Source organism: Pholcus phalangioides, unplaced genomic scaffold (genome assembly GCF_987345545.1).
Source record: "Pholcus phalangioides strain wild (caught in Gottingen) unplaced genomic scaffold, Ppha-v1.0 ptg000011l_1, whole genome shotgun sequence".
NCBI classification, from domain to species: Eukaryota; Metazoa; Arthropoda; class Arachnida; order Araneae; family Pholcidae; genus Pholcus; species Pholcus phalangioides.
In genome coordinates this window covers 35373774-35387268 of record NW_028301604.1, presented here as the reverse complement: position 1 = coordinate 35387268, position 13495 = coordinate 35373774, and the positions used below count along the sequence as shown (strand labels likewise).

Genomic DNA, 13495 nt, shown 5'->3' with positions numbered 1-13495 from the left:
ACGCGTCTGCCATACAAACAATCCTGTTCAAGATGAGTGTGAGTCTGGGATTAGAAAAGTCCCATGCCTTGGTTCCGGTCGTCTGCTGCCCAGTGGAAAACAGAATTGCCTGGTGAATTGCAAAAAGAACTGAACGCATATGGAGCATGAATTTCCCTCTACCACGCAAGGACTGAACCACTGAGTGACAGGAGTACGAGTCACTCAGAGCTTTAAGGTATGTGAGAGAAAATTTTTCTATTGCCTCTCATTCTGAGAAGGTTTCTGGTGTGTCAATCTCATAATTTTTGTGTGTTAACAATATTTTAATGACCACTCCGAACTTTCCCCTAATTAAAATTTTTTCGGTCTCATTTAAGGTAAAATAATTCTTAGAAAATCCTGAAATATTTACGTGACATTGCACTTTATGGTTTGTGTTAAATATCTAAATTTCTCTGTTTAAAGTAAAATTTGTTGGATAATTAAGTTGGAAAAGCAACATCCTACGTGAAGAGACTGTTTTGTGTTCTTGGAAGAATTTGTTCAATGTCATGTTGTTGAAATGTTAAAGTGCCTTTAAAAAACAAGTAATTAAAATTTTTGCTTCTTTATTTAAACTAACTGTGAGTGACATAAATTTAATTTTCGTTCTGGTGAATCATTTCTTTTGTTCCATGTGCAAGAGTTAAGAAAATAAATGTGTGTTAACAAAAGCACTCCTCGTAGTTAAAGGGTTGTTACGGCATAGTAACTGCGCATTGTACACACTACATAGATCATCGGCCAAAATGTCCAAATACGTTCTTGATAAATAGGAAAGAACTCAAACTGTTTGAATATGTTATTTTTGTTCTGCCAAATCATTTGTTGTTTCATGTGGAGCGCCTCGACATATATTTTGGTGCCATAAGTAACAAATACCACACATTCATACAGATATAAGAGAAAATGTAATCTGCAAATGACAAATTTAAGAAAAATCCTGAAAGGCAGTATCAAGTGTAGTGTGAAACTGGTCGAACTGTGAATGCCTGCTTCAATCATTTATCTTTATTGTGATAATTATACAGGTGAAAATAGAGATTTCGTGTCCCTCAAACCTTGAGAAAAACTTTTCAAACAGGTATATGGCTTCTCTTCATGCTGGTATCAAGGCTACTAAACAATCAATAGTCATTATTTTTGGCCTTATTAGAATAAAGACACAACCGTTTGGTATAGAGCATAGTTTTCCAAACTTTTTTGCTCCATCGCCCCCCTTCTTCAGAATTTTTTCTCTCTCATCGCCCCCTTACTCAAGCGATCCCATAGGATCCTATGTTAAACCTGTAGCTTTTATCGCCACCAGGGGCGATATTGCCCACTTTGGGAAACAATAGTGTAGAGCATGTGTGCTTTGTCAGAAAACCAAGGTGCATGTACAAACGAAGTCACGTTTAGTGAAATTTTTAGTCCCTGATTAACGCTTTTCATGTGTTCATTTGGACTTAATAGAGCCAGGTCCTCTGTACCATGCTTTCTGTTACTGTTTAACGATGATAGATTCACCAGATGGCCCGAGGTGGTGCCATTATTGGATATGAGAGCCAGAAGTGTGGCCAGAGCTTTTTTACATGGGCAGATTGCACAATTTGATAAGACTAAGAGAATGAAAATATGAGAATTTGGTCTCTTTCGAGCTATTTCCAGATTGCTTGATGTGTAGTTGGCATGGATGACTGCATACACTTCTCAGAGTGACACCATGGTGGAGAGGTGATGTAGACCACTCAAGCAAACATTCATGTGCTGCATGCAAAAACAAGTCTTTAAAAGCTTAGACCTAGACTGGTATGTAGTTCTTTTATTGTTTCTCCTTGGGTTAATATCCATATATATATATATATATATTGCGTTAATATATATAAGGAGTGATCTTGATGCCTTAATAGCACAGCTCTGATGCATGATTTCTCACTTTGCTTTCCTGGTCAGCCTTACCATGAACAGCCATTGACCAGTGCCATGGCCCCCACAAGGGCAGGGCTGACAGGCCTCTAGCCCTGGGGCCCATGAAAATTCTCATCATTTTTTTGTTTTTTCATGCTGTAAATTAACTATAAAAGAGCCTGTGGAAAGTCTGATCGGGGCCCGCAAAAAATAACAGCCCACGGGCCCCGCTCTAGGATGTGGGAACCATGACCAGTCCTCTCGACTACATAGATTGATTGCAAAGGATCACGAGATCTCTGAAACTAACGAATTCTATGAAGGCCTATTCTGTGTAACATGGAGAATGACCAAGGACTTTGTGGAGAAAATAAAAGCGTGGGCAACCTCGACAGGTTAAAGCCAGCATTTCTACTACAACAAGAGACTATTTCTGATGAATCTGTCAATTCCAGCAGTTATCTGACCGGATTGTATGTGAGAAGAAATGGTAGAAAGTATAGAAAATAGTGATTCTATCTCCCAAATCAAGTTAAAGCAGAAGTGGATGCAAACTCCTTGAACAGAAGAGGGGGGGGGGTCTAATCACAAAAGGTATATATATTAAGGGAGGGGGCAGACCTCCAACTTTGGGGTCCTCCCCCTTCTGCTATAATAACATAACTTTTACATTGAGCAGGAAGCAGCAATCGGCCCCTTGCCCCCCCCCCTTTTGTATCCGCTCATGAGTTGAAGTCTGGCAGGGAAGTTACGTGGCAGATTTTTGCTGATCAAATCACCAACACTTGGTTGGTAGAATAAAATAAAAAGCAGTCCTCACTGATATTCTGGGCAGAACATTTCTTATTCCGTTGTAAGTCGCAAGCTTATGTTTCAAGTCGCAAGCTTATGCAGCTAGTAACATTTAATGTCTAATATGCTGTTGTTCCAGTTTTTAACAATTACATCTGTCAAGGAAATAGACCTTTTCTGGATTTCATGCTGAGATGAACTGGGAAAGAAAAGTCATTTGGTTTCAGCTGGGAATTGAACCCAGGCCTTCTTAAAAACCGGGCAAGTGCACTTGCCCAGTATTACATCTGTTATCAACTTTAATCGATCAACCTCAGTAGCTTATTTCCAAGAACCATCATTCAAAGAGCCTGATCAGTGTAATCATGTCCACTGTCTGTCACAAAAATGGCACTTCATATTTTAAAGAAACTGATTTTTTATGGCTTCCCTCATGGTCACTTTGTAATTGGCACAAACATACATCAAAATTCAATTTATTAATGACAATAAAAATTTCGAGCTAAAATGATGTAACTTTCGCATACAGGAAATAAAATACGGCTCATTCTTTCCCATTTACAAGAAACAAAAGAACTAAGTACCATATTTTAATGTGTATAAGGAATCTCCTGCTTTTTGAGCATAAAATTCGCAAAAAAGTTTTCATCAGGGATATTTTTTAATATTCGTGTATAAGAAACCCATTCCTATTTTTGGGACCCACTTTTTGGCAAAAAAGGGGTTTCTTTATAGACAGTAAAATATGGTAATTGAAATATAACCGAAAATAATCCCTACTTTTTGGGCTGCTGTGTTTGAGGCTTTTTATCAGAAGACGCTTTGTCCACTACTGTGGTGGGCATCACTGATAATGTTAATACACTCTTATGAACTCCATCTGTGAAAGCTTGCCTTCTCTTTTGAAAATATAAACTAACAAAACCCATTGACCAAGGCATCTACCAAATACCAAAAAAAAAATTTGGTGACTTTTCTCAATCGCAGGACTCCCAATATAAAAATTAGAAAAAGTAGGATGGGAGGAGGGTACCCCTCTTAGATAACATAATCATTGCATAATTAAAAAAGTTCCTATAATTTTTTTTTGAAAAATTTTAAAATTAATTTTTTTTTCATGGCACACTATTTCAGTATCCTGTAAGATTGACCCAAGCCAAAGCAAAATGACAGAAATGTCTTGGTAACAAACAAATTTTTTTTGGCCAAAATAGGGTCTTGGCAACCACACGTAATTCTTTTCTGCTCTCCTCACAATATATTACATTCTTTTTCAATTTTGGAGTCTTCCACAGTCCAGTCTGTCAACTTTCTTCGACAATACACATGGCAAATTATGAAGATATGTAAGTTTTTTAAGAATGACGCTCTTTTGATACCACTCCCAAAAGTAAAATGTGTAAATTACAAAGTCTAATATAAATAAGTCAAGGTGACCAGATGGTTTTACTGCATTGTCCATCCCTTTTAAAAAGGATTTGTCCAAATTTTAGTGGTCAATGCCAGTGTAATCGTTTTAGACATTTGAAAAACTTTCATTTCTTGAGCATTGTAAATATTAAATCCTAAAAATACAGAAGAAAATTGAATGCTATTTGGTATCATGAAAGTCACAAAATGTAGAATAGGTCTATGTACCCAACTGTTTTGTTATTCAAACTGTTGTTTCACCTATACACAAAATGTGCACAATAATTTTGAACGATGAATGTTACTGTCCAAGACCCCTTGTGTGAAGTAGTGAATACAAAATTTTTTTTTTTCAACCAGACAGAAATTTTTAATGTCTACTCTACTTGTAGGACCCTCAAACTAAACAAATGAAAAATTACTAAACCACCAAATGGTCCACATACACCCCCTCTCCAAATAACCTTAAAAACAATATAATTTCTGCTTTGGCAGAATCATTAATTGCAATCTACTACATTTGTATTATTTGGCATTATGTCCATGATTTCCTTCCCAATTAAAATCAATTATATAAATTTTGTTGATAGGATTTTGTTAAAAAAGTAGGAAAATTAAGACATTTTACCAAGAAGTAGGAAAAGTAAGATGAGTGGGAGTGCTGCATTCGACAAAATGGGCCATGCTGGACTGTTGTCTTACCCCAGTTGTTCCCAAACTGTGAGTAGTGAGCACCTAGGGGGAACGCAAGTAAATTAACAGAAAAGACCTGAATTTTGTTTGAAATTTTTAAAAACTTTTAAATTTAAAGTTGATTTAAATACAACACCCCACAGAAACTGGACCCTAAGGGCTCAATCCCCATAAGTCTCCCCCCCCCCCGGTTGTTTCCCTAACAAGTTGAGGGCTAATGTCCACCTTTTGCTCTTCTGCTTACACCAATAATTTTTTTTTAATCAGGGGGGCGGGGCGATTGTCATGATTGCCACCCCCGTATCCCCACCCAGGCCTTCAATCAACTTTCAGAAATCACCTAAGCCCTCAGGTTATCATGAATATTCAATGCAATCCATTCCTGCATACGCCATTGCGAGTTGTATGTACAGAAATTTGGCAACCCTAGACCCCCACCCCTCATCATCAATGTTTTTGTCATATCAGAGTTTCTTCGCCACCTACGACATAACTTGCCAAAGCAAGCTCTGTGGACGCACCTGAGCTTGTTGAAAACGCATCCTGTGAATGCAAAACTACTGACACACTATTGATAGATTTAATTAAGCTGTATGCACAACAGAAGCGTTGCGCTGTCACGCATAGCAATGGTGGGCTCAAAACAGAGAAAAAGCCCCGAATGATGTTGAATGGAGCAAGATGTGATAGATCTATCAGTTAGTCAGTTCAATGATCGGCGCAGACTGTCAAAATCGGCAGTTTGCCGTTGGAATCCACGAGCATCGCCAGACAGGGATGTGGATCACAAGAAAATGCTGTCTTAATATAATGTGCAAGAATGAGCCCATTTCTTTATTGATTGCATTAACGCACGCAGGCAAAATGTATTGACGCAGGTAAAATAAAAAAAATTAGAAGAAACATTTCTTATATAGGATGGCTGAAACCATCGTTTAAGGGTACATAGTCCAGCCGATTTTCAAAATTAGGGGGAAGCAAAGTAGAGGGCTGATCCCCAGCCCGGGGACTCTAAATGAGATAATTATCATTTTTGTTCTTCCACACTATAAATTCACTAAACAGGGCACGTGAAAAATTTGGCCTGAGCACGCCAAAGATTTCAGTTTAGGGGATTTACTGCAAGATGTGAGGCCACTAGACCAGTGTTTCTCAACCTTTGGAATTCCACGGCACGGTTGATTTCTTTTTCTTGATTGGAAGGCCTAGGCATACACAAGATTAATGGGAAATAAATGGGTAAAAATAAAGCAATAAACCACTCAAGGCCCAGTTTGGCAAATGCCAGAGCCCGGCGGTTGAAGAACACTGCACTAGTCCAACCGAGGGCTCTTTTCGGAGGACGGATTTCACATATTCCTTTTCCTATTCACATTTTTCGAAGTCTAACATTAGAAGCTTGTTATTTGCTCTATTGTCATGCTTAGGTGTCCGTCTAGATCAGACATCTTCAACCAGTTGTTCGCAAGCACACAGAGAGCTTGATGCTCATGTCCGATTTGGTGCTCGCGAGCACTTGATCAATGTTTCATTTAAACAACTTGTGCAAATTACATTCAATAATTAAAATCATCCGGATTTCATGCATTTGTATGTCAACCATGACGTAAGAGTGTTCTTCTTTTCATGATGGGTACAGGCAGTGCTCGCAATTGGAAAAAATTTAAAGACCTCTGGTATAGATTGCAAGCTTATTACCATATTCCAATGGTCTTCTTTTGTCAACTGCCTCCCTCACATTATTTATGGTTCATAGGTGGCTTGCGAAGAAGTTATGCAGTTTTTTTCACCATAAAAAAGAACCACTTTAAAGCATAGGTTATTTGTGCACAAATCCCAATTTTGGGCTCACCACGACGCTCCTAAGAGCCCTAACACGTGCACACTTTTGGAAGCACTGTGGTACTCCTTTAAATTTAGCTTAAAAATTATGTCGCGACACAATTAATGGAGAACGAGTCTGATGTCGGTCTTCTCTTGAACTCTCTCGTTCTGTTGCTTACATATACTGTACGATTTTGCCATTCGCTAGAGCTAGTCGGTAAAGATTGCAGTGATCAAAATAAATAAATAAATAAAATGGATGATAATTTAAAAAAAATTCTTTCGCGGGGGAAAAAATTTGTGCCCCTTCACCTGTCCTCCACAAGGATGAGGCTGACAGGGCTGCAGCCCTAAGGCCTGGGACAATCACCATCATTGTTTTTCATGCTATAAATTTACTACAGAGGCCCACCCCCTCAGTGAAAACTCTGGCTTGCAGACCCACCAAAGATCCAACAGCCCTGTTCCATGATGTGCGGGGAAGATCATGTACTTTCTACGGAAATCCAATATTGTTCCCAAGAGAACTCCCTACTGCCGCTGTATATTACAGTCCCCCCCCCCTCCTCCTCTAGGAATTATCACATGATCCTGAGAATACTGCTTTAGGGGGAATATTACAGATATTGGAAGGTCCAGACAAGCAAAGAAAGAAAAGTTCTTTTTTGTTCATCCAGTCTAAATAGCTTTTTTGCCCCACCCATATAATGTCTGCCCCAATGTAGGGTGGCTACATATTGGCATTGTTCTTTTCTGTTGCTACTCACCCATCCATCCGTCCACGGCAAATAAAAGAATAAATAAATCCTGAGAGAGAAGAAAGAAATATTGAATGCCACAGCTTCTCCAAAGCCTAGAATTTAGGGAAAAATCTAAAAAAAATATTTCTGGGGAATCAAAAAAATCTGTGACCTTCACTCAAATTTTGTGACTTTTTCACTAATTCCGTGACTTCTTTCTCATTTTGTGACTTTTCTGTGTTGGTAGACACCCTGTTGACTGTGCACCCACTATTGATCATTCCAGAGTTTCATTGCTTTCTGATGAATGTTATCAGATATAAGCCGCTTATGATAGGCATTTGATCATCTCATCATTTTTGTTGCACCATGTTCATTTTCTGCACACGAGGGCTAATTAGACTCCTGGACCTACAATTTATTGCAGATTCCAAACAGCAGGCTTGTTTTTTATACTCATCGAGAGGTTGGTGCGCTAACCCCTCGGTGGGGACTGCCTGCGGTAGGAATTTTTCTACGCCCATGTCACCATTTTTGTTTTTCCCGTGTCAGGAAAGTTTTCTGACAAGGACGAACTGGGTATCGAATTCTAAATACCTTTAAACATCTTTTGGTACTTTAGGAGAGTATCTTACAACCTGAGCTACCACACCCAGATAGGCATTTAAATAATAGAAACCCTTTATATCGATCCTACAGATGCGGCACATGAACTTGCACATGCTTAGAAAACTAAATAGCAGATATTTTAAAATCAACAAACCTTTGACATCATCAACATTAAGATTTCCTGCTCTTTGTGCACCATTATCAATAATTTTATCAATGATCAACTTCTCACCTTGGGAGACAACCTGCAAAATTTGCCATGCGATTTAGAATAAGGTAAAATCAAGTGCTGGAAAATAAATAATATTTTTAAAAAACTCTACCCCCATAAATGACACCATTAGGACATAAACATCAAAATGATAATTTTCAAAAAATCACTTTCCTAAAAAATTCATACTTTTTAGGTTGTCAGGCAGATGTGATAACTAGTATTTATCTTGTGATATTTTGTTCACAACGGGTAATAAAGAAAATCTTACGTGGTTGGAAAGAAGCTTGTATTTACTTCCTTTCCCTGCTTGCGTTGCACCATTTTGTCAGGATTGGTCAGCTGAGCAAGAGTTTTACTATTGGTTGATGTTGTTACCAAGGGCTCTGAATAAAATAGAGGTGTTTCTTTCATCATCATTATGACTAAACACGGTTGATATATTTTCACATTCTTTCTTCTTTCCTATTGAAGCAGCTTTTATGCTTCTTCCTTTTCTCCATTTTAGTCAGAGCCCTTGGAAACAACATCAGCCAATAGAAAAATATTGCTCAGCTGACCAACCCATACGAAATGATGCAACGCAAGCAGGAAGAAGAGGTATAAATACAAGCTTCTCCCTCCCCACTTAAGACTTTCTTGAAAATGTTCACCACCTGTGTTAATGAAATGTTGCAAGATAAAACCTTTCCATCATGTTGGCCTAACAACCTGATCTATGAAATTTTCATTAAATAATGGCCATGAAAGCCTTGTTTTATTAATTAGTTTTCTTTTTGAATCATTATTCTGCTTGAATCAATCAACTTCTCTTTCAAACTATTTAGTTTTACTTTAATGTAAAAATTTGTGAGAAAGTGTGTTTTGTGGAGAATTACTAATCCTTTGCCTGATCTTTGGCACAATAGAGAAGAATATAAAGGTTAATAACAAGGAAAAATCCCAAATCTTGAGACACAAACAAGAAAATAAAACAAAAAACATTCATTCTCATAAATTATGAAACGTTAAATTTTACAATTGCAGGAAAACTCCTTATCAGAAACCACATCATTCCAGCCAAACTTTAACCTCCTCAGCTCAGTCCCTGTGTCGCCTGTGGGAGACACTAAACAGCACTTTAAAAGAAGTCTACTCAGCAAAACAAAATGCTCATAAAAACCTCGAAATGAATTCTAGATGCTGTAAATATTTGGTAGTAACTTATTTTATACTCATCTGTCAGAATCATCACTCTCATCAGAAATAAATTTTAGGTAGTTTCACAGTAAAAAATAATCGTTGAAGTCAAATTTAACATAAATTAAATTAATTATTGAATTTATTCAATGGCAGGGGTTACATAAGGAGTTAACCTGTCACCTGGTTAATTAATCTTCCCTCCTTTTAGTGGAAGTTTGAACCTAATGAAATATATTTTTTGATTACAATTCTTTTCATGAATACATTGAAACAGAGTTCATCCATGTTCTGTTTTTTAAATCATCCACAAAAACAAATTTAATAATTGAGAAGTGAACAATAATTTGTTTTCAGAATAATGCCAAAAATCGGCATGATGTGCTATTCTATCATACGCAGATGGCTGTTTAAAAGTGTTCCTGAAAAAATCAAATTTGCCTCTGAAATAATTTTGTGTAGGATCCAATTGTTCAGCAAAAAATGAAAAGAAAAACCACCAACTTTAATTACTTATTCCATTTTGGTCACAAAATTTTGAGTTCTGATATCTTGCCAACTGATGTTTATCTACCAATGTTTTACTACCAGTCATGTATATCATCGCCACTTAATCTGTAAACTCGCTACTGGTAAGATGTGTAAGTGCTTCAGTTTGTAAATTTAAGATTTTCCATTTCACTCTATGTTCTATTATTAAAATTTTGTCATGTTTAATGTTGTGGCATTTTCCATATTCTGCTATACCTTGCTCTAAATCACAAGAGTGATTAGTTTAGGGCAATGAAAGTGAAACCACAAGGTGTGGCACTGATGGATCTCAAGTTTCTCATTGATAAATTACAAATTGCAATATCTGAGAGATTAGGCAAGATAGATTTCCATAACATTGCTGCTGAAGATTCACAAACTCAGAGTACATGACAGATGAGAAAATGCCTGTTATAAAAATGGGGGAGAGAAAAAAACACAGAGGCTGCAGAATCTTGTGTGGTGAAAAAAGAATTCAAAATTAGAAATTTAAAAAGTGCTGTTACTTTTAACTGAAGCCTTGGATGAGATTAATTTTGATTGCACTAAGGAATCAAAATTACTATAATATACTATAAAAGTTTTATAAAAGTTCTTTTATAAAACTTTAAAAATGCAGCCAAAAATTGGTTGCATTTGCACGAATATAACCGGTATAATTATTGGTTGCATTTTCCAAGTTTCATAAAATAATTTCTATCAAACTTTTATAGTATATAATCCTGGCCTAAGACATACACAACTGCTAAAGAAGCATAGGAAAAGCTGCTCACAATTGAAGACTAGAAATGGTAAACGTAACAAGTGCCAAATAGCAAATTCTACAGGAGAGTGAAAAACAAGTTTCAGGCACCATAGACCAACATGTTAAGTGACATCTGTTAATGTGTTTTTTTCAACTGCTTAGAGTGAGTTGGACAAACACATCATTTTTCAGGTGGACAACTTTGGTATTTACTATGATTTGATGCAAAAATATAATTTATTTTGGTACTTAAGGTGTTTACCATGTCTGATTTTCAATTTATGGCAAGTGCTTATGTCATTGACTCGACAGACTGTGGATTGGATATTTTCCTCTTGAGTGTAATGAAAGAAAAACTGTTGCTTCATATTTATTAGCCACTTTCAGAACATTTTTGTCAAAGTGAATGATAACCTTCATTATATCCTGATGTGTGAAGTTCCTGGGAGTGATGTTGCTATTCCTGATTTGTTTCAGCTCTACAAAAAATTACTTGGTCTTCAAAATAGTATGGAATGGTTTACTTCTGGATGAACAGTCAATCAAAGTGACAAGGTCAGATGGCTCAGCATTAAATATGGGGGAAAATAGACTGGGATCAAAACCAAAAAAAAGAGATGAAAACAAGGGGGAAAATTTTTTTGGGAAAAACTGGATCTACAGCAAAAAAAATGTTTCCAGTAAGGAAAAATCTGCCACAAGAAAATAAACTATACTCAACACAAACAAGAAATTGTATCGTTGTTGCTCAATTCAGATTTGCGATGTCATAGCGATGTCATTGCAACTTTATGGATAGCTGATTCATGAGCGCAATATTGTATAACACCAAATGACAATTATGTTTGTTAGTTACAAGAAGTTTACATTCCTAAAGCTGGTAAAAAAAGATTTTGCATAGGTCTGTGGGCAGATCAATGGGATAAAGCAAATCAACGCTAAGATGCTCCATATTATATTATCTTACCAATGTATGATGGTATGTGCCTGATTTTAAATATCAGCTCTTTTCTGTAATGAATGCTCTAGAGAAAAAATTGTGTTATTTTCACAATTTTTTTATTACATAAAAAGAAGCAATATTGCAATTGGAGAAAAGTCAGATGGTGAACTGTTTGTCATGAACACTGTTATCGACAAATCAAAAGTGCCTGTGCATGTACTCATTTCTAATATGAATAAAAGAAAAAATTGGAGCTAAATACTTTTAATGAACCATACTGGAAAATGCACACATGCAAACTGAAAATATAATGAAAATGTAAGAGAACAATTTGGTGCCATCTGAGGGGAACTTAAATTATTTAACATCATTTACATTGACTTTAACAGTTTGAAGAGATGGTATTTTTTCAGCCTGAAATATACTGAGAAATTGAATAAATTGAATTTTCTGGATGTTATGCCAAAACTGATATTTGGAAAGAAAAGTGATTTTGCCTCGTCCGGGAATCGAACCCGACCCCTTGCGATACCGCACGGGCAAGTGCGGTATGCAATACATTAGAGACACACTTTTCAATTTCTCATAACACGCATTAGTAGCATGAAGAGCTGAGTGAAGCCATAGCAGCCTCCATTAACTACAGCAATTTTCACCCCACTTGGCATTTTGTATGAAGAGATGGTATTTTTTCGGCCTGAAATATACTGAGAAATTGAATTTTCTGCAAGGGGACCCGGGTTGGATTCCCGGAGGAGGCAAAATCACTTTTCTTTCCAAATATCAGTTTCAGCATAACATTCAGAAAATTCAATTTCTCAGTTTCAATTTTGATTCGAACTCTCCAGTTAAGGGATCGGTGGTTGGTGACTACATAATTTTTTCAAGAAACTGGGAATTTCTGTGCCTGCTTGTGACTCAGAACTTTAAGTTGGATGTGCTTATCAAAAATCCTATAGAAAATCATTGAATTCTCAAATGACTAGAGCAATATAACCTTGTGAGCAAATCAATGCTGCTGTTACATGACCCATGGAATAAATCTCAGTTGATGGTTCCTGTTTCAACTTGATTATGAAGATGATTACATCAAGTTTTGTTGTGTCTTCTTAAAAATTGAAAGTATTTTCTCAGGGCAGTCTTAAGAGTGTCATGGGCCCCCAGGCCAATTGATTTTTCTGAGGTCCTACCAAACAAATTCTCGAAAATTTCAACCAGATCTAATTTTTGTGAGGCTCCTCTTTGCTTGAGTACCCAGGCCCATGCCCGGGTGAGTAGAGCTGTATTTATGTTCTTGCCCCCTGTGGGCTATACAAATTTTGCCACCCTCTACCATTTCAGTCTAGCTTTTTACCCCCCCCCCCATGCCATTACTAATCATAAACAAAGAAAAGCCAAAAAAAGTGGTACTGCATATAGTTGCGTCTAAATTTTACTTTTCTGTCCTGTATTCGTATCCTATTCCGATCCATAATGATTGACATATAATGGGGGGTGTTCAACCTCTGGCCCGCAGGCGTCTACATCATCAATGAAAAACACTGATAAATTTAATTGGAATGTATGGTGCATACATTTAAATACGAAAGTATCTCATCACCAATCAATGGTGCAGAGATATTTTTTGCGTACTTGGTTTTATATTATATTATTATAGTCTTGCAACAAAATCAATAATTCAATACATATAATATCTATACATATTATCTTTAACTGTACGTCCTAAAGTGTATCTTGAAATAATGAAATACTTTTTCAAAATTGTTTCGTGGACAGGTGTGATTTAAATGCTTGCATTACTTGAATATACAAAGGGTCTCACAATCACCGGATGGTTTTCAAAATGGGAATAGAAAGAAAACGGTGACAGATATTAAAGTCATTCTTACGGAATGTAAATGTGCGAA

The 13495-nt window shown here is 36.7% G+C and overlaps 1 protein-coding gene across 12 annotated transcripts in view; it reads right to left on the bottom strand.

The window, feature by feature from the left end:
• Nucleotides 1–13495, bottom strand: part of LOC149080384 (protein FAM91A1) — a 609292-nt gene that overhangs the window by 410103 nt on the left and 185694 nt on the right. For all 12 annotated transcript variants that reach the window (XR_016193568.1, XM_089239515.1, XM_089239507.1 and 9 more), the window contains one exon: nucleotides 8134–8224. Coding sequence is in view for 11 of the 12 variants with exons in the window: in XM_089239515.1 (XP_089095641.1) it covers nucleotides 8134–8224 (91 nt within the window). In the remaining variant the exon portion in view is untranslated. The remainder of the gene's footprint in view (nucleotides 1–8133; nucleotides 8225–13495) is intronic.